The sequence below is a fragment of the Microdochium trichocladiopsis genome (assembly GCF_020744255.1).
Source record: "Microdochium trichocladiopsis strain MPI-CAGE-CH-0230 chromosome Unknown B0I36scaffold_13, whole genome shotgun sequence".
Taxonomy (NCBI): domain Eukaryota; kingdom Fungi; phylum Ascomycota; class Sordariomycetes; order Xylariales; family Microdochiaceae; genus Microdochium; species Microdochium trichocladiopsis.
In genome coordinates, this window is record NW_025763556.1 from 487,741 (window position 1) to 509,016 (window position 21,276).

General features: G+C 56.1%; 8 protein-coding genes across 8 annotated transcripts; 5 read left to right on the plus strand and 3 right to left on the minus strand.

Moving 5' to 3' along the window:
• The first annotated feature begins 196 nt into the window (after window positions 1-196).
• B0I36DRAFT_48914 (uncharacterized protein) lies at window positions 197-1,056 on the plus strand. The gene is made up of 2 exons (XM_046162949.1): window positions 197-772; window positions 841-1,056. Exons 1-2 carry the CDS (start codon window positions 321-323, stop codon window positions 944-946), a joined length of 558 nt encoding a protein of 185 aa, XP_046005219.1. The 5' UTR covers window positions 197-320; the 3' UTR covers window positions 947-1,056.
• A 1,432-nt stretch (window positions 1,057-2,488) lies between these two features.
• On the minus strand, window positions 2,489-4,543 carry B0I36DRAFT_389207 (heterokaryon incompatibility protein-domain-containing protein; the record flags this gene model as incomplete). The annotated part of the gene is made up of 2 exons (XM_046161300.1): window positions 2,489-4,430; window positions 4,491-4,543. The coding sequence occupies 2 exons, from the start codon at window positions 4,541-4,543 to the stop codon at window positions 2,489-2,491; spliced, it is 1,995 nt and encodes a 664-aa protein (XP_046005220.1).
• Window positions 4,544-5,871: 1,328 nt separating this feature from the next.
• Window positions 5,872-7,300, plus strand: B0I36DRAFT_389208 (uncharacterized protein; the record flags this gene model as incomplete). The annotated part of the gene is made up of 6 exons (XM_046161301.1): window positions 5,872-6,022; window positions 6,099-6,176; window positions 6,272-6,338; window positions 6,475-6,608; window positions 6,739-6,969; window positions 7,043-7,300. The coding sequence occupies 6 exons, from the start codon at window positions 5,872-5,874 to the stop codon at window positions 7,066-7,068; spliced, it is 687 nt and encodes a 228-aa protein (XP_046005221.1). The 3' UTR covers window positions 7,069-7,300.
• B0I36DRAFT_278131 (uncharacterized protein) lies at window positions 7,299-9,185 on the minus strand (the record flags this gene model as incomplete). The annotated part of the gene is made up of 3 exons (XM_046151433.1): window positions 7,299-7,945; window positions 8,006-8,825; window positions 8,901-9,185. 3 exons carry the CDS (start codon window positions 9,183-9,185, stop codon window positions 7,395-7,397), a joined length of 1,656 nt encoding a protein of 551 aa, XP_046005222.1. The 3' UTR covers window positions 7,299-7,394.
• A 2,306-nt stretch (window positions 9,186-11,491) lies between these two features.
• On the plus strand, window positions 11,492-12,781 carry B0I36DRAFT_207314 (FAS1 domain-containing protein; the record flags this gene model as incomplete). Its single annotated transcript, XM_046148859.1, has 3 exons — window positions 11,492-11,968; window positions 12,026-12,486; window positions 12,580-12,781. Coding segments are annotated over 3 exons (1,140 nt in total), but the record flags the coding sequence as incomplete, so codon positions are not given.
• A 1,197-nt stretch (window positions 12,782-13,978) lies between these two features.
• B0I36DRAFT_436315 (uncharacterized protein) lies at window positions 13,979-17,431 on the plus strand (the record flags this gene model as incomplete). The annotated part of the gene is made up of 4 exons (XM_046162815.1): window positions 13,979-14,071; window positions 14,249-16,272; window positions 16,356-16,789; window positions 16,926-17,431. 4 exons carry the CDS (start codon window positions 13,979-13,981, stop codon window positions 17,063-17,065), a joined length of 2,691 nt encoding a protein of 896 aa, XP_046005224.1. The 3' UTR covers window positions 17,066-17,431.
• Window positions 17,432-17,921: 490 nt separating this feature from the next.
• On the plus strand, window positions 17,922-19,628 carry B0I36DRAFT_48948 (zinc carboxypeptidase). The gene is made up of 3 exons (XM_046162950.1): window positions 17,922-18,585; window positions 18,647-18,761; window positions 18,831-19,628. The coding sequence occupies exons 1-3, from the start codon at window positions 18,010-18,012 to the stop codon at window positions 19,499-19,501; spliced, it is 1,362 nt and encodes a 453-aa protein (XP_046005225.1). The 5' UTR covers window positions 17,922-18,009; the 3' UTR covers window positions 19,502-19,628.
• Window positions 19,629-19,727: 99 nt separating this feature from the next.
• Window positions 19,728-21,214, minus strand: B0I36DRAFT_436317 (uncharacterized protein; the record flags this gene model as incomplete). The annotated part of the gene is made up of 5 exons (XM_046162816.1): window positions 19,728-19,860; window positions 19,933-19,976; window positions 20,102-20,285; window positions 20,409-20,744; window positions 20,823-21,214. 5 exons carry the CDS (start codon window positions 21,212-21,214, stop codon window positions 19,728-19,730), a joined length of 1,089 nt encoding a protein of 362 aa, XP_046005226.1.
• Between the last annotated feature and the right edge of the window lie 62 nt (window positions 21,215-21,276).

The following is a 21,276-nucleotide window of genomic DNA, read 5'->3' on the forward strand; positions in this document are numbered from 1 at the left end:
GCCGGCCCGCTGTCTGCCGTCGTGATAAGCCCATTCCTGCGTGCATGTCAGGCGTGTTGTGGCGGTGAGCCCAACGACCCCTGCATGGGGACCCCAGCCCAACCTCTCAACCTCGGACCACCCCGCATGTTGGCCTGCCCCATCACAGCCAGACGAGCAAGTATAAGATTGAGTCTTCCTCCAGTATCAGTCTCAACATCTCTTCCTTTCTCTCCTCGGATCATCCCAAAACAACAACACCTCACAACAAGTTCGCGGGCGGCCTGGTAAACATCATCGTTACCAGTGTCCCAACCCGCACACCCACAATGTAGCCCCCCATGGTTTCCCGCGTACCCATGGGAGCAGGAGGGCTTTTCAGCACAAAGACCGCTGCGGCCAGTCACACCAGAACCTGGCCCGGTCTAGTGCTTGTCCTCCTGCTGCTATCGCTCCAAGTCCTGGCTCCAGGACTGGGCATGACCAGTCATGACCATTACGATCTGATACACGACACTCACGACCTGATGTTTGGGTTCTTGAGCCCGGCATCACGACGACACAAGCGGACCGCCCTCCGGCCCGCCACGAACCCCGAAGACGAGAGATTTCTTGGCAATGAACTAGAGTCCCTGTTGGATCGTTCATACCTTTTCTCACTCGACCCCCTCACCCTTCCATACCTACACCATATCACCCTTCGACCTCGCGAGGCGCCCGAAACCAAACACGGCGTCTCAGTTGATGTTGCGCGCGCAATGTTGCACGGGCCTGATGGATCCTTATCTGCTGAGTATGGCAATCCCGAAACATTGGCGTTTCCTGTTCTGTTGACTAACATGTGACCCCCTTGCAGCCAAGATGTCATCTCGACTATCCTTGTTTCACAAGACGACCCATCCCACCGTGCCCCACCACCAACAGCGCACCTACAGGCGAAGACGGCCCTGACCTCTGCAGTGCATGACAACCTGCGACAACTTCCAGTGTCGCGACCGTCTCACAGCACTGTGGAACATGACCGTCCGAGCCTGTCCAACTCAGAAGTCTGACACAATAGCCGTGCGACGCGTTTCCTTCAAACGAGACGGTTCTTCTAGAACGCACATCAAAGATGAGGCACTCGAACAATGATCCGCGTCGAACACGTACTTCGGCCGGTTTTTAGTACAGTGCTTCACCACCGATGTGGCTGATCTTGGCGAAAACTCGTCTCGGAAGGAGGCCATGCGCACATATTGAGCGGAACTTTGAGGACAACTCGAACCCACAGCAACAGCAAGAACATAACAACATACGAGATAATGGAGACAGACGACGCCGTTCCTTTCCGCCTAAGGGATTGATCGAGGCGATCGTCCGTCATCAGAATCTCGGGATATGGTACTGGAGGAAATTGAGGCGGAAGAAGAGCGAAGACGGAACGATTCACCAACTAGATTCATTGCACCAGAAATCTCCTATGTCAGAACCTATAAAACCAGTAGCAATACATACTTTTGTGCTGCTCAAAGAAAGTCTCCCATAAACCAAGAGGTGAGAAGTGCTGCTGTAGTGCCATGTATCAAACATGGACACCGAATGACCGGCATCTTCCAATACAATCACAAGCTAATCTCAGTCGTACAAAATACCTCTCTCGCGCAAGAGCCTCAGTATCATCTCAGCTATCCCCACAACGCAACTGAGCCCAACTGAGCCAGCCAGAGCTGGGTCGGATTGACCAGGGCATTGCTAATGAAGCCGCCGATCTCGCAGCTCGTCGTAACGCATAACTAGAAGACCTGTACCATCATGTCACAACGTAGTCTTGGTTTCCGTAGCTATCATTGTGCCACAGGAGAGTGGAAATCCATGAAATCGGTTGTGATAGCTTTGGGTAGTTGCTCTGTGGACAACTGTCATCCAGGGGGTATTGCAATCTATTGCTGCTCTCTATTCCGAGACGCGTTGGCTTGGTAATGTTTGAGGCCAGATCCCATGGTCACAAGAGATTGAATTACATTTGCCTGTTGTTTTGGAGCGTGCTATGAGGATAGAACTTTATATTCATATCTAACATCTTTGAGATGGCCGAGTCTCGTCGGTGGCTGTAGTAGTTGCCCTCCTTTGTTCCCTGAACGCTAAGAAACATTGAACCCTGCGGTTCCGGCCTTACTTTTTGTCTCCTTGAGGTGAGTTGGTGACTTGAGTTTCATATCTGGATCGTCTTCTCGAGTCCTACTTTGGCCTATAACAAAATGATACCTCCAGCATTCGCGAATGAAACCCTGCGGTCAACCTTCCGGCTAGTTGGAGATAACGCCTTGACTTTGTTACATCATGGCTTGAGTGACCCGAGGGCCCGAATCATGGCCTGGCTTGTGCAAACAGAGCGAATCCGGCTACACGAATAACCATATGACGACCGCAGTCTGACCCGACTTAAACTGACCCGATATTGTCGCGGGCCCGTCTGCTGTTGTTTCCCAAGCACTTGCACATTGCTCAGACGGCTCGAGATCTGCATTTAGATCAGGTTTATGTACTCCAAGTCTTGCCGAGACACTCCAGAGTATTCAGCCACTATTTGATCATCAAGATGAACCACAGTCGTAAGGAGGCGGTGCCACTTCTCTCCAACGTCCCAAGCAGGTCTCAGGAGGATGCCGCCCCGCCAGGCAGCCGATGCAAAGACCACATCCCCGACATGGACCTTGGCCATACATAGCGCAAATATTCCATTGTCCAGAACAACGAGGGCTCGGCTTCTCAGGTATGACGCAGACTTCTCGTTGAGATAAAGTGCATCCCGTGCAGTCTGTGTTCCGTGGCTCGCAGTTTGGTTCTGCAGTATCGCCTGCAGGCGTGGCCAGTACTCGACATCGCTGATTCGCCCTTGGAGATCCGAAGTTGCATGCCGACGCAGGCTCTGAGCAAGACGTCGTTCCAACTTGCACTTGTTGGCAATACTGGCGACGAGCCGTCTGGGCGCGACGTATTGAAGATTGACTGGTCGTGACAAATTGCTTGGCGTCGTACTTGGCTGTGTTGGGCCGGGATGCTGCGGCCGCTTGTGCTCCTCCGTGCGTGCGTGTTTCAAGATCTCGATGACCTGTGCCACAATGTCGCGCGCAGCTCTGGGAAAAGGAAGAACCATGCAGACTGTTCCTACACGCTTGCCATTGAAGTGGAGGACATCTCGGCTCCGGTTTTGCAAATAGTCAATGCGCCAGCTGACTCTGCCAGATCCGCATAACCAATAAGGGGAGGTGAAGTCGCTATCGCGAGCATAAGAACGCATTCTGTATCCTCTCAATTCTGGCAGCCATGAGGGATACTTGTCCCGGGCCTGGATGGAGGCAGACCTCCTAGGACCCCGACTGTGGAACTCTCTGAGAACTTCCAGCAAGAGGAACTTGTGCGTGCCTTCGGAGTGGTGGATGTAGCGTAACGCATCGAGGATTACCTTGTTCAAGGGTTTCTTGTAGTCAACCTCCAGTGCCTGGACCCTGGTCCTCACCGCTCCATTGTCTCGCAAGTCGTGGTCCTCGAACAGTAGTCCGTATAGAGCAAAAATCTTGTCGTGTAGATTGCCGCACTGGCGAGCAGCCGTTGCGACCATCGGCTCACCGAGCCCGAAATTTGTTGTGCCCAACCTCTTCGTCATCGAGATAGCTGCTCCGTTCATTACGCTACGTCGGGCGAACGTCTGATCGAGAAACACTGGGTCGCGAATCTCTTGTAGGGTTCGTCGATCATAGTCGCTCAGGACCTGAGGGCGGGTGTGTTCCAGGTTAATAAGCTTACGGACTTTGCTCCATATGAACCTAGGCAGCTCAATCTTGAAGGATTCGCATAGACTGTATTTCCTGATGACTCCCCCCAGCACAAAGAACGTTCTCTGCATCTTGGGTAGAAGAGCTTCTTGGAACGTCCACATCCGACGAAAATACTGGAGGCGGTGGAATTCCGTTTCCCCGTTAAATACCTGCAAGGCTGTGAGAACGTCTATCTCTTGCCACTCCTCTGTGGTAGTCGGCCTCGAAGGGTGCCAGTGCGCGTTTCGTGTACCTTCGCTGATCTTCGTGTTCGGTGGCTGGTTCCAGCCTGGTGCGAGATCCTGCAGCCAGTGCAAGTACAAATCCATGCGCGGCGTCGACGTCGGACCGAGCCAGCACAAAACATGTGTGGCCTGCTGGTAAATGCGCTTCATGAGCTTGATCTGATGCGTTTTCTCGTCGAGATCTGCCTGGTTGATGCATATAGCATCTGCCCATATCGGCAGATCATTCTTGGGTAGCCACGACGTATTGTCCCGATGCCAGACCAATGCGTCGTATAGATTCTGAGTGACAGTCACGCTGACGCCGTCCACGATGATGCTGCGTGTAAGCTTGGGGTCGCCCCAGACGTAGGACAAGGCGACGAATTCTAGCTTGCATCGAGTGTCGAGGAACACCCTGTGCAGCCTGCATTCGACGGTGTCAGCTCCGCCCTCTTCGGAGCGAGTTGCTTTATTTTGAATGTACAGGATTCGAATATGCGGTCGCTGACGGTTGAGTGGTTTGAAAATTGTCTTCATGTTAACGAGTTACGATCGATATATACGTAATGGAACCACGGGGGTTCATGGCGCTATTTTCCGTCAAAGGACTTGGTGAATGACTCTTATAGGGTCATGAAGCGCGATCGGGCGTATAGAGTGACTCGCAGGAACCCCGCCTGGCAACGCACCTTGGGCTCAGGATCATTGCTGACACGTGTATGCACCACATCACTCAGCCACTGCAAGGCGTTACCAGGTTCTCATCGCCAAAGTATTGCCGGATGCAGAGATGTCTAGTGCTGCGCCACAGTCGATGAAAATGACACCCTGCTGACATGCATGATCTGATGCGTTCGCATCGTTGCACCTCGCGTCTGGTTCGTCATTGCCACTCAGGTTACGTAGTTAGGGGCGCGCACTAGCTAGGAAATGGAAACTGGTGGTGCAGCCACTACCTTTGTACTTCAGCGATCAGTCCAAGTATTATTCTCACCCATCACTTGAATTAGTGACCCGACTGATCGAGAGTGGTATCTCTTCCCAGAGACACGACAATGTCCGAGAGAACAACGACAGTTGAGGGCAAGCGATATTACCAAGGCTTTACCAACCTTGTAGAACAGCAAACCCCCGCGCCCGCTGCGGTTGACCACATCAGTGGGATCGTGACACTGAGTGGGGCTCTCGCGATTCGGGCGGGAGCACCCGCTATGGAAGCAAGGATTATGAAAAGGGATAATCCTTGAGTGCATCATTGCATAAGATTGTGCGTGCATTATCGGCAGCCACTACTGTCACACTATCAGCCTCGCTGCTTCCGTAATAACGGAAGCAATAACGGCCAAAAACACTTGGGTAAGATCGGCCCAACCACACGCCGAGCACAAATTCAAGCTTGGGCTTGGCTCAGACTCCACATCTTCCCAGCGCAATTGCTTATTCGCGAGCTTATTTTGGGCTTGGGGTGACGGTGGTACGTGCAGGGATCATCGTTGCCATGCTCTCTGGTCAATGTTGAAAAAGCAAGGGACAATGTGGGCAAGGCCACCCATGTGAGCCTATGAGCGTATAGATCGCGAGGCTTGGCACTACAGAAGCTGGATGGCGTTTGTTTTCAGCTCGGCCTCCGATCCACGTGTGGCTGGTATGCGCATAGTTGAATGGGTGCCCTGCAGCCACTTCTTCTACAAAAGCCGTCTTCCGGATGTCTATTCAGGAAGGCCCTCCTACTTAGCGCTATGCACCACAGCAAAACCCTGACAGCAAGGCGAAGAACGAAGAATCGGCACGAATGACCCCAAGCCTGCAATAACCAGAGACCTCGCATGCCCCAATTACCGAGCCTGGCGCTTTGCTCCAGCGCTATGGCACTTGTTGCTTACGCCGTTGCCGCCACCGATCGCAGCTCGGTCTTGACACAGGCGCCACTGATCACTACTGCGCCTGAGCTTCGTGCTGCGGATGCAAGCATCATCGGGTACTATCCGTTCCCGGACGACAGAACCGGACCATCCTGTACGCCGAAGCTGCCTTCTCTGAGACTCTCAGCAGAAGTCTATCCAGGAAGCACGGACTGACCATGCACAAACAGGGGGCACGGCTTCTTGCCCGTCGGGATACACATTTGCGACTGCAGACGATGGGTATGGCGCGTGCTGCAACTCTCCAGGTATGGTTCTCATACAAGGCAAACACGTTTTGGGACTCCAGTTCGCCCAGGCTGGTTTACAGGCGATTCATGGCTGATGGCACTTTTGATACCAGATTGCATATACGCCACCGCCTGTGCAGGCGCGGACTTCTTTGGGCCTGGGGGTGCAGGTGGAACCTGGTAAGTACACGTCGACGACAGAGTCGAAACCTCTCCACAAGGCGACGACGATCCATCGAAAAAGCTGCCCGCGTCCTCAACCTTAGTCCGCCCATGAACGTACTGAGACTCATCACTGACACTTCTATCGCGATAGTGGGAAGGGCAACACTTGTATCTCCTACACTGTGAAATGGGCGACTGACAGCCCAACGACGGCATTCTGGCTTGGCTGCTCGGTGCCGCCCAATCCCTCGGTGCCGGAGACGTTGTACAGAAGCACGTGGCAATGTGAGTGTTCTTCAGATAAAAGAACGACAACCTCCTCGTGCAATTGCTCGAGCTATGTCCTATAGCTTGGCAGCGGGGTGTAGCTCCAGAGTTTGGCAGTGCAAGATCAAGATATTAACACGGGATCCAGTGTCAACAAGCACATCTACCAGGACATCGCCTCGCCCAACCACAACCAGTCCATTTGATGCTGGCGACGACGACGACGACGACGACTTCACCCTCCCACCAGGATTCACAATGCCCACGATTCCGCCACCCCCAACAGGCCTGCCGGTAGACTGGACGCTCACAGATTTCTCACTCAACTTCCCAGGGCAGACTGGAGGCCCCTTCCTCGGCGATGATGGTCCCATAAACGGTAACGGAGAGTCTCCGACGACTAAGGGGTTGACGAACGGCGGGGGTGTGACTGACGCTGCTCCCAATACAAGGGTCAGTTGGTGTGGAGCGATGCTGATGGTTGGCTTGACATTAAGCTGGAGCTTAGTAGCCAGCTTCCTGTAAAAGGTCACGAAGAACCGTAAGATCTGGGGCTGGCGGTAAAGTCCGCTGGGGATTGCCTGGTGACAGATGATATACGAAGCGGATTGGTCATCATTTCAAAATTCTGCGTGGCGTGCATAATCCGGGAGCCTTCAAATACTTGATGCGAATATTGAGGACAGTTAGAAACAAACGGTAAAATTTACACCGCCTATATGCAGCTGTCTAAGAACAATGCAGACCATGAAATCTGTACAGTACTTGCTTCTTCTGCGCACCATATGTAAAGAGAGTCTGTACTCAACCACTCATATTCGACTCATACCGCTGCAGTATCCCAGCATAGTCATTATACCACTGCTCCAACCACCCCGTCGCATCCAATATCCTCGTTGTGTAGCAGCTCATCATCGGATCGACGACCTTGAGGCGCCCAACCAGGTCGCGCAGCTTGAGGAGGTACTTGTCCACAGCCAGCATCTCACGTGTGATGTATCGTCCGTATACTCCGCTGGGTTGTCCTGTGGCGCTGACGAGCACGCACATGAGCATGTACATCGAGTACGTGATCAACGGCGCCGTACAGAAGCTGGGGAGGTGCACGATCGTCATTGGCGATAGTTCCGAGTGCGCGATGTCGATCACCGCGTGGCAGTGTTGGATTATTGCAGGGAGAGATGCTTCCAGGGGAGGAATGGGGTGCTCTGGATGCGCAAAGTCGTGTACGGCGATGCGGCCCGGGATGAATGGCGATGCAAAGGACGCCATGTTTGTGGGCGTCCAAAAGAGGGGCTCGTGGATGTAGATCATGGCCACGTGCCAAAGGATCTTGAGCATACCAGGACTGGGCGCTGTGGATGTGGATATCGGATCAACGTGGGACAGAATCGACAGTGACGCCGATGCGTCACTGATATTCATGACTTGTGCGGCGCAGTTGCCAGCCCGCATTCGCAGGTCGTCCATAATGGCGTGCGTCGAGTATGTGTTGCCATCCATGAAAACGGTGAGATCGCATGTCTTTAGTGCCGTTGACACTTCCTGGGTAAGCACACTGACGCGGACGAGCTGACAGAGCAGAATGTCTGAAGGGTTGCCTATGCTTTCCAGATGAAGCAGGCATTCGTGGTGATAACTATTCCAAGGAACGGCAATGGGTCGGCGGTTGCTGACCGAGGCGGCCGCCATGCACAAAAAGCACGCCAACCACGTCCGTCTCGCATCAGTGCTGGTCGGGTTGTCCTGAGGACGAAAATATGCTGATGGTGTCGGCCGGAGACAGGGACCGGCGATATTCAGGTCGATGGCCATGTCGGTGGCGATCTGGGTTAGCTGAAAGCAGCTCGCGTGCGACTCTCCACGGGCTGATTTGTTCCAGAAGCCAGCAACCAGCAAGGTTTGCACAAGCTCTAGGCTCTGCTGGCCTCTGACCATAATGTCATCCCCGACGACGTGCATCACCTCGTGGATCAGATCGTCGTGCACCTCTTGTGAAGTGCTCTGGCCAGATCGTGTGACTGTGTACGTCAGGATGGACAATAGCAGGATCGGATACTCGCGCCGCGCGTGATCCAGGTCGTCCGTTGGCAGCAGGATGATGGGCCACTGCGGCGCGACTTCAAGGACAAAGAAGCGCAGCAGGTCCTGCTGCAGAGCATGGGGGATGCGAGCGTCAAGAAAAGACAACACGTTGCGACCGTGGTAGAAGTCAGCACTCCTTGCAGAATTTGACTTGTGACTGTCGTATGCCGAAGACGAGCAGCTGCATCCAAGACTACTGCTGAGTGTTGTGCCGGGACTGTTGACGCTGCTGGCGCTGGAGTTTCGGTTCTGGCCGCGAAGCAGGAGCAGCTCGCTTTTGAGCTGCTCTACCTGGGCATTGAGCTCGCTGATGCGATCTCGCTGCAGTCGTGGCGCTGTTGGCACGCATTGGATATTGTTGCGGATGCATCTCTCGCAGGCTCTCTTGCTGCTGCCGTTGTCGTTGATGCTGTCTGTGCTTGCATCGTCGTTGAGGGCAAATGGGTTGCCGACATCACATTTGATTTTGAGGCGATGGCATTCCTCGCAGGCTCGTGTCCGTTTTCCCATGGTGCCACTCCTACAAGCTGCTGTCCGAGCCTTGTTCTTAGTCGGAACGGTGACGCGCAGACGGCAGCGGCAGCTTGAGGTCAACGGTGGTGCCGCCGTAGGGCATCGCGCAGCGGCTCATCTGGACATGACCGGATTCGACCCTTGCTCCAGGCAGAAAAGTGACAGCGAAGCAGCAGTGGCATGGTTTGCGACAGCCGCCGAGACAAGGGTTGAGTTACAATGGCATATGTATGTTAGGCTGCTGGGGCAGGATTCCAGCAAGGTAATCTCAGGGTGGTCCGACATCTGCATAACAACGCTCAGTTGGCCATACGAGTTGGCCTAGCTGGGTTCGATCTTGGCTGGACGACCCATCGAAGGCATGTAGGCTGGGGCCAACCGTACCTGGTCGGGTCCTGCTTACTCTGGTTGCTGTTCCGGGATCTCACTCCCATCTCGCAATTGAACGAGTCACAACCCCTGTCCACCCGGGTAACCCTCGTGTTCCAGAAGTCCTGACGTCACCACTTCTGTACGCTGTAAGCACAAAGTTGCACTTTCCGTTCCACAGCTTGGCGTGCCGAGCCTCAAAAATCCGAGTTCACGATGGCTTCATTTTTACCCCATTTTAGCAAGAACGCTTGTGTATGGTTCATCCAGTGCAACGCGGTTGGTGTCACTGGAGAAGACGCACGGGCCCTTCCTCGGTGGTAGACAGACCTGCCGGTGTCAACATAGGTTGTTCGCAGCTTTCAATCGTCACTGACCTCTAAGTACCACGCGGTTCCGTTGAGCAGTCAGACATTAAGTCATGGGCTTACACAGCCACGATGTCGGACTTTAGATTTTGCCGCTGTGATTGTGTTACCACGATGCTTATGGGCAGCGAAGGCACATCGAAAGAGAATCACGAGTATTCTGAACCGTTTGTCGCCATCGCAGCGTGGACACTTCGTCATAGACTTGATGCCTTTGTGCGCAATTCGTGGGGAAGGCGAGGCTGTGCACCCTGCTGAAAATGCACGTCGATCATCAAGTGAAGCGGGATTAGCCTTTTTGCGAAGGGGTTGCATGGCTGCGCCTGCTGTGCCTTGACTGCCGGCAAGGTGCGGGACCTAAGTCTCCTTGCAGGGCATGCGCATATTGGTCACAAGTGACATGATAGCTGGTGAGGACTACGGACGGTCGCGAGTAGAATTCCCTTGTCCGTCCCTGGGTCACTTGATAGAACACATTAATTAGAATAGCGCAGGATTGACGCACCCAGTTATGCGAAGCACGTTAACATTAAGTCTTTGTGTCTATGCTTGTAGCACACTCCCAAGGTGGGCGAGGGACGTCGAAGTCGGTTTGGCAGCAACGCTATGGGTGGCACGTTTTATCATGGGCTTCATCCGACCACGAAGTGATTCCGTCTTGGCAAGCTACAATTGAGAAAGTCGATGACGCAATAGAAGCGAAGATGGTCTCTCTCTGAAGCAAGGGATCAGGTGCCCTGGACTACCCATTCGGCGACTTTTGAAGCACAATCCCACCGCAGCGTTGATGGCGCTTATCGCAAGTGTAGCTGCCTAGGCGCCAAGATTATGGGGCACCCTTGCCGGCCATCCTGGGCACAACGACATGCCATTCGATTCCCTAGCTGCATGTTAGTAGTCCCTTGCCCTGACTAGGCCGCATCGCCTCATATAGGGTCCAGCCTCACAACTCCACGTGTCGGCGTTTTCTCCCCGTCCCCAGAATATGCGAGGAACCAATCAGCTAGCAAGGACCCTGCCTCTGGGGAGCTGGGTCCAGCCCCCCCAATGGGCATTCTTCGAGTATGGCATTTGGCAGCGAGGGGCAAATCCCATACCGCCAGCTATTCTGTCGGTCTATTTTGACCGCGTGTCGGTTCAGGGACCCTTGGTGGCTTTACCGTGATTGGGCGTATCTAACCACGTTCTATCCAAGGGCTGTGCAGAGTGTAGCATCGTCATGGATTTGCAATGTCATTTGAATTTGAGAATTGGTGAGTCGTGGCCGGCTTCTGCGATTGAAGCAGGTAGAGTCTCGATTGCAAGAAGCTTTCAAGGTTTCGTCATCGTGGATAGCCAAGAAAGCTCCCCTGCCTTGCGCTTCAAGCTGGACAGCTTTTGGGGATTTCATGAACGATATCCACAATTACCATTGCAAGCTTCGGTATATAAGGTCAAGTTGCCGACATGTTCTGTCCAAGAAACTCTTTCAGTATCATCGACCAAGATAGCCTCCATTACCTCCGACCACTTCCCATCAGCAAACCAAGCTTATCCAGCCAAATTGACAACAATCGACTTCAAACAATGAGAACCTCTATCTGGTCTGCCATCCTGATGGCCGGGTCTGTCATGGCCCAAGGCGACATTGTTAAGCTTCTTCAGAGCCAGCCTGACCTCTCTACACTCCTAGAGCTTGCAAGCTTGATTGACGGACTCCCTGCCAAGCTCTCTGGCTCGACAAACATCACCATATTCGCCCCCACCAACGAGGCCTTCGCGAAGGTGCCTCGCGACATCCCCGAGGGCGAGGCCATCGAGTACAAGAACAACACGATCGCCATTGGCGCCCTCTTGGCCAACCATGTCTTCAAAGGAATATACCCGGCGTCAGCTGCCTCCGATACCCCCATCTTTGTTCAGAGTCTGCTTGATGATACCTACGTCGACTTCCGCCAGCCGTTCTCCAACTTTACTGGCGGCCAATACAATGGTATTGTGCGTGATGGAAACAATGTGTGCGTCCTCTCTGGAGAGCTCGGTGTCTCAAAGGTTGTCGAGGCGGTAAGTTGCCCTTATCTGGGTATCGTGATTGCGCCCTAGGCTAACCTGCGGAAAAAGGACATCAAACTCGGCGACGGCATCACGATCCACAAGATTGACACCATCATCTCCTTTGGCGCACCGCTGCAGCTCTTCACCTACCGGGCGGGCTACACAAACCTCAACGGCGCACTGAATGCCGCAAACCTGGACATCGATTTCGGCCTTACCGGCGACGACACGACACTGCTCAACATCAGCGACTTCACCGTCTTCGTGCCCAACAACGAGGCATTCGAGCGCATCGGCTCGGTCCTCGAGTCCGCCGACGAGGCGACCGTTCAGGAGGTCCTGAAGTACCACCTCGTCCCCAAGAATGTCCTGTTCTCGACAGAGCTGGGCAACACGACCGTCAAGACGCTCCAAGGCGCCGAGCTGACCGTCTCCGTCTTCCCCGACGGCACGGCGTTTGTGAACGGCGCCAAGATTGTGTTTACCAACAACATCTTGTGGAATGCCGTTGCCCATGTCATCGACAAGTACGTCCCGCACATCATCTGTCTTGGCCCTCCAGTTTATCCACGTTTCCCTTCCTTGCTTGCATGAATGCTAATCTTTTATCGGGCCCACAGCGTTATCGCTCCTGGCCCATTCGACCGCGCGACTCTGGACCCTTCCTCTCCTCCAGAGTCCCGCCTCGCCTTTCCCCGTGCGACCAAGATCGACCACCTGCCCTTCGGCTCCGTCTCGTTCCTCGGCGACACGATGACCTACAGCACCACCCCGGTGCTCCTTCAGACCCTTGCTGCCGTGCCAACCAGCACTGGTGGTGCCGGTGGCGCGCCTGCCACCACAACGGCCGCGAGCACGATGAGCACGATGAGCACGATGAGCACGACGAGCTCCACGGGCCCGGTGGCGACTGGTAGCAGTATCCCTGTCGCTGGTGCCGGCGAGATTGTTGTCTCACGCGCTGTGATGGGCTTGGCTGTTGTTCTGGGCCTCGCTGGTGCCATGTTCTGATTGGGCAACAGCTTATCATATGTGCTCAGTCGGTCATTGACAGACGGTGCTATGGGATGAGGATGGGTGCTGAGAAGGTGAGTAGGGCGAGGAACGGAGGATGTAATGTGTGGTCTAAGCAGCGACGGATCGATGAGGACTGGTGTGATTTGTCATTTTTTTTTTTGGTTCCCGTGTCTTTGATTTTCTTAGTAGATGAGTGCTTCAAGGTAGATTAACGATAGGACAGGATGATATAGTGCGATTCCTCTGATATTTGGTTGAGTGGTATCAAGGTGTCTGCCGACTTAGATACAAAACTCTATGGCAAGACAAGCGGGAAGCTGGGCAGGCTATAAAAGGGAAAAAGACCTCGGACAGAGCCCATCGTCCTCGCCCGGATCGGACCACAGAGACAGACAACAAAAAGGCAAAAAACGTACAACACCGAGGATTCGCTGGTCGTCACCGACCCAACTACTGATTCGGCGGTATCGAGCTTGTGTACAGGGGAGCGGACGGGACCCTCAATTTTCTCGATCCTATGGTCGTACGTGGAAGACTGGTCAATTGTATTGTTTTATGTATACGGCTCTGTCGTCGTCCACGATTGCTGCCCGCGTCTAGCGAGGCAGAGATCTTGGAGCTGGCGCTATAAAATCAAAACGACCTTACTGGCCTGCCACTGTGCTCTGTAATGGACATGTGATGGCACAAGCGTCTCGCGTTGTGGAGCGTCCTCTGTGCAGTTTTTCTCGGGCCTGGGCTTTCGGGTGGAGCATCCACACCGGCGCTCGCTAGCGGGGCCACTTGAATCATAGCTCAAGAGGCTAGCGCGCAAGAATTCTTCCGCAAGTGGGCTGAATGTGAGGAGGATAGTTTACAGCGGCACAGAATTATCTGGGCAAAGGGGAAGACCGACGGTGTTGTGTTGGGGGACGAGTGTAGGATGGCGAGACGACCCAATCGTGACCAGTTGTCGTCTGGGCAGAATCCACGCTAGCCACATTGGGCCGGTGGTTATCACTTATGGAAAAGTCGACCCTGACAAGGCCTGTTCATTCATCTTGGCAAAAGCTTGGCTGGCTGGACTGCCTGGTGTGGCGGTCTGGCTGGGCCAGTGTGAGACAGATCACGCAAGTGTTCACACCGAAGACGGACTGCGGTTCGAGCAGCCACAAGACGACCTCGCGTATCCTCACACGGGCCGTGATTGCAGCTGCGAAGCGGCTCTGCCTCATCCCTTGCAGGGCCCCCGCAATGGAGTGTGCAGCCTGGCGATCCTCAGGGGTCCGTTAGGCAGGCCAGGCACCACCGCGCCGGTCCCTTACGATCCCACCCGGGGGCTCCAGCCCTGGCTGGTCCATCACCAACGACGATGCCTTTGTCTCCTCCAGCATAAGAGACGAGGTTCGTTCTCAAGACGACGACAAGGCCTGTGAGATGCACTACCTGTCAGCCACCATATCGTTCCTGGCCCTCATCTCGTCCGCCCTCGCAGCAACCACCACCACCACCACCATGTCGGTTCCACCAGGGAGCCATCCCCATGGCGATGCGCCCCAGGACCTGACCGAGGCTCTCATCGAGCTCCTTGTTGGCCCCAAGAACACCGGCATCCGCGCACAGGTCCACCAGAACGCCCTCACCCGCGGCAATACGCCTTCTGCCGGTCTCGCCGGCAAGGTCCATCTGCTCGGCCCCCCTCCGCCCGGCTCGCCACAGCCTCTCTGGATGGTCGACCGCCTCCTCGAGCCGCAGACCATGGTGCACTTCCTGCAGTCGGCCTTACACGGCGTGCTGCCCGGCGGCAGCAAGTCCTCTCTGCCCCTGGTCCACCCCGAGGTCGTCCAGCTTCTTAGCACCCCGCCCAGCCAGTGGGCTCCCGCGCCCTACAACACCAAGCCGCAGCCGTACATGTTCGATATCATGACGCGCATCGGCTCGCACGAGGACAACACCCGGCTGCAGGTCGTCAGCAAGGACCTCCACTTCCAAAAGTCGCGCGCCTGGGAGGGCATCGTGCCCATGTCGGACCGGCACTGGGCAGAGCAGGAGCTCGACCACCCGTCCAACTTCCCCCAGGCCTGCCAGCACATCACCGCGCTGATCGACGTCTTTCTCTACTTGAACCTGGACCATGTCAAGCACGCCCTGCGGACAACCTATAATCTGATCCACGACCACCTCGGAGAATTCGAAAAGGCCCTGGAGGCCAAATATGCTGCTGAGACTGCAGCAGCAGCAACCACTGCTCCGGCTCCTCCTGACAGTGCTACTGCTGCTACTACTACTACTACTGAAACCAAACCCACAACCACAAGCACCAGCACTGGGGATGATGACGACGACGACGACGCCTACGTCGAGCCACCCCGCGGGCCGGCCAAGCTGACGGAGCACTGGGCCGAGTACATGACCGTGCACTTTGCGCACATGGAGACGCGCGCGCACGCCTGGGCCACGGCCCACCTCGACACGCTCAAGCAGGGCGTCCTCTCGCGCCTCCAGGCGCACCAGCAGCCGGGACCTCCCGACGCCCAGCCCAACGGGCCCTACGACGAGCTCCAGTGGCTGCTGACCAACATGTGGCAGGACCTGGTCGAGAACCAGGCCTACGTCGACTGCGCCATGTTCATCCCCCTCGACGGGTACCACGGCATGAAGCCGGGCCTGTCGGCGACGGGGCGGCCCACGAACCAGACGGTCGCGGATGCGATGGACAGGGAGAGGCGTGGCGGAGGCGCTGAGCCCGACGACAGCGCTGGCGCCACGCTGCCGGGGCAGCAAGGGTTGTCGCGCCCGATGTATGTCGATCCGGACATCCAGGTGCGCATGACCCAGTACCACCTCAAGCGGCGGGAGCTGCAGATGCTTCACATGATGAACCACACCATGGCCAATCTGCTTGCCGGGATTCCGTCGAGGCCGGATAGGCCGCTGAACGACCCGGCGGATATCCTTCTCAACGCCCAGGGCCAGGATGTCGCCCAGAGGCAGACTCGTGTCCTGCTTCGGGGAGGGGACGATCGAGTCGCTGCTGCTGCCGCCGCCACAGCTGCTGGACAGAAGAAGACGATGGGGAAGGAGTCATGGGTTCTCGAGGGCGAGACGATGCACAGCCAGATCGAGGTCGTCTTGTACCGCACGTACCACGGGCATGACGACGACGACTGGAACAAGTTTGTCGAGAAGTTCGAGGCGGACAACGAAGATTGGGGCAAGGAACTGGTCGGCACGGATAAGCTGCGCGCCAAGATGAAGTTGACGTGGCGGAATGTTGTCGGAGAGCTTGACTTGGAAGGTGTCGAGGCGGTCAAGAAGTAAGTTCGTGTGTGGTTATTCCCTGCTTTTCCAGTTGATGGCAGTGCCAACCCTAGTCCTAACCTCGTTTCCACATCTCCAGACACTTCAACGACAATATTTCCGAGGACGTGCACGGCATCGATTTCGTCCTGTTTGCCGACGAGGCTAGTATCGAGTCGTACCTCAACCCGGTCACTACCACCACCACCGCCACCACCGCCAATGCTTCTGGTACGGCTTCCGGCGCCACCCAGCCCAAACTACTCCCCGGAGATGTCGGCGGCTTCATTCTTGCCGTCGATGTTCAGTTTGACCCAAGCGCACCGCCCCACGAGCACTCGGACGAGTCGCCAGAGTATGCCGGCGAGGTGCGCCTGAGGGGCAGCTTGCTCTGGGACAACGTGATGCCTGCGAGCATCCTGCAGAGCGAGAGCATCGAGGACTTGTGGCCCATGGCGAGGGTGCATCCGCGCAAGATGTACACTGGCCCCGTGGTGAAGGCGCAGCTGGCGGCGTGGGGGGCTAAAGGGTTGGGTCAGTAAGGCATGGACGAGATGGATGGATAGAGCCAAAAAAAAAAGGAAAAAAAAGAAAAGTGTCGATCACGACACCAGGGCAGCATGGTCAGATACGACGACCACAACGTCCTATGGATAAACATTGATTCTAGGTGGCAGATATTCTCCAACGCTCGGAATGCATGAGAAGTTCAAGCTCAACGCCATCAAAGGCCGGGGCGCCGGTGGCAGAGCCGCCGCCTTTACCCGGAGATCCAATTGCATGGCCCGCCGTAGAGCCTTGGTGCATTAGGCAGTTGAGGTTGCTGGCCGTGGCCGCGTATGTGGGAACAACCCGGACGTGAAGGGTCTTCCCATTTCGCAAGTTTTCATCACCATTAAAGCGGTGACCAAGATGGCGTGACTGGGCGAGGTTGACACGGAGGAGCATGTACGGTAATCTCGTAACGCGTTAGTTCTTGTGGAGACTTGTCAGCCTGATGTCAGAACTTAGTAGAATGAAGTTGGACAATCATTTCGGTGGCTGGGAGGATTTATTCTCCCTCAAAGAACTCTTGTTGCCAATCGTCCATGGCCTGGCCGATGTGCAGGCAGTAGCATAGTGCTCTTCGACTGCAATATTTGCGCCGGAACAATATGTAGATGTGGTGCTTTTCCGCTTGTGGCCGGTCTTGGGACCACGCAACGCCGTGTGGCTGGGAACGCACCTGTGCGGCAAAACAGAGTTCCTCGGAGCCCAGCCGACTGACTGGCTTCATCCGGGGTCTGGCAAAGTGGCTGCCAAGCGGACGATCACAGACTGCGACCTGCCTGATTCGGGGCCAGCACTGTCTGTTCGTCACCCAGGGTCTTGGTCGCGCCATCTGCCCCTCTGATTCGCCAATTGCGCCTCTCCTGCCTAACGCAACCCGTTGTCGCCTCTCAGAGCGTCGTCCGCTGCACTGCAACGTCGAGGCCATTTCCCACCACCAGCTTCGGCAGGTCGTGCGCTGATCTGGTGGGTCGTGATGAGGGCACTCTGCCGTGCCCGCGGCTTGGCAGCCGTTGCCCCTCGCCGGGCCGGAGGAGCAGCAATGTCGTGATCACCATCTCGGACTGCGCGTTGGTGGGTGTCCGTCTTGGCTGACCATCAATGCAGTAGCGCTGACCCCAGGCAAACCGGCGGACTATAAGAGGCCTGTGGTCTACTCGCCCAGCTGCCCGGCTTCGAGTCTTCTGCACCTGCACTTCGTCACAATGAGGACATCCACCTTCACCGCGCTCCTGACCTCGCTCGCCCTTGCCGTCACGGCAGCCCCTGCCACGGCGGCTGCGGACGAGCAGCCGGTCTCATACACGGGCTACCAGGTCTTCCGCGTCAAGACGCACGGCCGCGCAGCCGAGGTGCAGGACAAGCTGAGCAGCCTCAACTACGACGAATGGCACCACGATTTCCAGACCGTCGACGTTGTCGTCGGCCCCAGCGAGGTCGATGCCTTCAAGGCTCTGCAGCTCGACTACGTAGTCATGCACGAGGATCTAGGCTCTTCCATCGACGCCGAGGCCGTCACGACGAGCCAGTGGAAGAGCAAGAGCAAGCGCCAGCTCGACGATGACTCGTGGTTCGACGCCTACCACAACTACGAGGACCACATCCAGTACTTCCGCAGCCTCCAGTCTGCATTTGCCAACAACTCGGAGCTTGTCTCGTCGGGAAAGTCGTACCAGGGGCGCGACATCTACGGCCTGCACCTCTGGGGCGCGGGTGGCCCCGGTAAGCCTGCTGTGCTGTACCACGGAACTGTCCACGCCAGAGAGTGGATCGCAGCTCCGGTGAGTCCGAGGCGTCGCGCGCGCTGTTTGAAGCATTCCCGATGCTGACACGAATTTCCAGGTCGTAGAGTACATCACCCAGCAGCTAATCAAGAACTACATTGCGGGAGATCGGGAGGTCACGTCCACTCTGGACAAATACGACTTTTACATTTTCCCCTTTGTAAACCCTGACGGTAAGCCAAGTCCACGCCAGTCCGCTTTCCTACACCATAATTCCGTTTCATCAGCTTACGCAAAACCAGGCTTCGTCTACTCCCAAGTGGCAGACCGGTTGTGGCGCAAGAACCGTCAGCCGCCGCCTACCTCGGCGCCCAACCAGACCTGCCTGGGCCGGGACATCAACCGCAACTGGGAATTCGGCTGGGACTCGAACCCGCTGGGCGCGTCCACCAACCCGTGCTCGCAGACGTACAAGGGCGTCGCGCCCGCCGACACGCCCGAGAACAAGGGCCTCGACACGTTTGTGCGCAAGATCCGCGACGCCCAGGGCATCAAGCTGTTCATCGACTGGCACAGCTACGGGCAGTACATCCTCTCCCCGTTTGGGTACAAGGAGACCCTGTACGCGCCCGAGCTGGGCAAGTGGACGAAAGCCGCGGCCATGGTGAGCGAGGCGATCCGCGACAGCGACCGCGGGGCCAACGGCGGCAAGACGTACGTCTTTGGCCCCAGCGGCGCCACGCTGTACACCACCACGGGCGCGGCGCCCGACCACGTCTACGCCACCGGGCGGGCCGAGTTCTCGTACACGATCGAGCTCAGGGACACGGGCAACTTTGGGTTCGTGCTGCCGGCGACCGAGATCCGGCCGACGGCGCGGGAGAACTGGGCTGGCCAGAAGGTGCTGTGGAGTCTTTTGGACGAGGTCTTCTTTGACGGCCAGGGCCCGGCTATGTACCAGGCTGCAATCTAAAGGATCTTGGCGATGGCATGTTCACATGGAATGATATTTAACCGTGGGACATGAGCTGGAACTTTCAACCTCAAGCCGGACAGTGAATCGAAACGTAGAGCCTCACGAGGCGACAACTACGGCCTTTGGGGAGATATCCCACGTTCATTAGTCTAGTCTCAGAAACTGCGTCCACGACGAAGAAAGAACGTCAAGTTTGTGTGAACCCCCGCCGTGCAAAACTTGTCTAGGCTTTCTCAGCCCGGGGAAACAAATGCGCCGCACTAGGGGCCTTTTCTCGGACGACATCTCCAACTTCACGCCAAAAGGCAGCGCGCACCTTCTTTCCAGTTTCACTCTTGAACAACTTGCTGGATTGCCTATCAATCAAGAAGTGTCAGCGAGGCCTGGGGGGCTTCTTCAGATAGGCATAGACCAAGCAATGGACTTACTCGGCGGTCTTTGCCTTGTCGCCGTAAAAGCGGATGAATTCTCCCTGTAGATCCCCAAAACGCGAGAGTGTGCACTTTGTCAGCATTCCGCGCGGCCTTGACAACTTTTCACACGATTCATGATGATTGTGACAGAGACTCGTAAAAGAAAGCCTGGAGATCGACTTACGTGCTGCTCCTCTCCCGTCATGACGGACCGCAACAGCGTGCGTGCACCCTGCTCTGCCGTCTTGCCCAGGACACCGTGGAAGAGGGCGATGCCCGCCACCATGTGCAGGCCTTTCGCCGCGTGGTTCCGCGCCAAGTCGGTTTTGACAATGCCTGGACAGCACGTGTTGACAATGACTTGTGGCCTAGCAGGTATAAACGGATAATTGTTAGCCACGTGAACTCCCTGTCTCACAATCGCCGCCTGGGACGAACACAGCCCGAAAACAACCGTGTGGGGGATTTGGGGACGAAGGGGGCCGACGAACCTCCCAGTCTTCTCATCTCTGGCCAGCTCGGCTATCTGAGCCATCGCGTAGTGCGCAAGCGTCTTTGTGATCGAGTACGAGAAGTCCGGGTTCGGGTACTTTTTCGGGTCGTTGACGTATCCGACCAATCCTCCTCGGACGCTGCCACCGTCTCCCATGGGGGGTGTTGCCGCCCACTTGTCCAGCTCTTCGACGGTGAAAGTAAGGTGGTGCCCGGATCCAGTGAGACCCATGTGGGCCAGGGTTGTCCGATTGGGACGCTCGCGCAGCATAGAGTCGAGGAGCAGACGGGCGAGGAGGGCGGTACCGATAGCGTTTGTTTGGAGATTTGTCTCGCTGTACCATCAGGGACGTATCCAATCAGTCGGGGAAAGGTAAGGGGAAAGGGAAAAGGAGCCACGAGCCAGAACTTACAACCCGTCGTCTGTGAGCTCATAGTCGACGGCGATAGCACCTGCGTTCAGGAACACGCAGTCCAGTCCGCCCTTGCCGGAGTTGATCTTGCTAGCCTCGGCCGCAAAGTTCACGACCGACTTGAATGAGGACATGTCGAGCTCCATCACCCGGACCTTGTCCTTGGGAGCGCTCTTCCCACTGGTCAGTTTCTCGAGCTCCTTGAGAGCATTTTTCGACTTGGCGGCGTTCCGGCTGGTGATGACGACCTGCTTCGCGCCCAGATTAATGAAGTGCGCCGCGAGCGCGAGGCCTAGGCCGCCTGTGCCACCTGTGACGAGACATGTCTGGTCGTGGAAGGTGTCAGCCGGGGGTAGGGCCACGGGAGAGAAGCGCATCAAAATTTGCTCCATCTTGGAGGTAGTACTTCTGGTAAGACGAGGCGAGATGTTTCGATGCAAGTCGAGGAGAGGCT

Bases quoted from the DNA above. Each gene is read 5' to 3' on its own strand.
- B0I36DRAFT_48948 (XM_046162950.1), top strand. From the start codon at position 18,010: ATGAGGACATCCACCTTCACCGCGCTCCTGACCTCGCTCGCCCTTGCC. The intron at 18,586-18,646 runs GTGAGTCCGAGG...ACGAATTTCCAG, and splicing joins GAGAGTGGATCGCAGCTCCG to GTCGTAGAGTACATCACCCA. The intron at 18,762-18,830 runs GTAAGCCAAGTC...ACGCAAAACCAG, and splicing joins CCCCTTTGTAAACCCTGACG to GCTTCGTCTACTCCCAAGTG.
- B0I36DRAFT_48914 (XM_046162949.1), top strand. From the start codon at position 321: ATGGTTTCCCGCGTACCCATGGGAGCAGGAGGGCTTTTCAGCACAAAG. The intron at 773-840 runs GTATGGCAATCC...CTTGCAGCCAAG, and splicing joins GATGGATCCTTATCTGCTGA to ATGTCATCTCGACTATCCTT.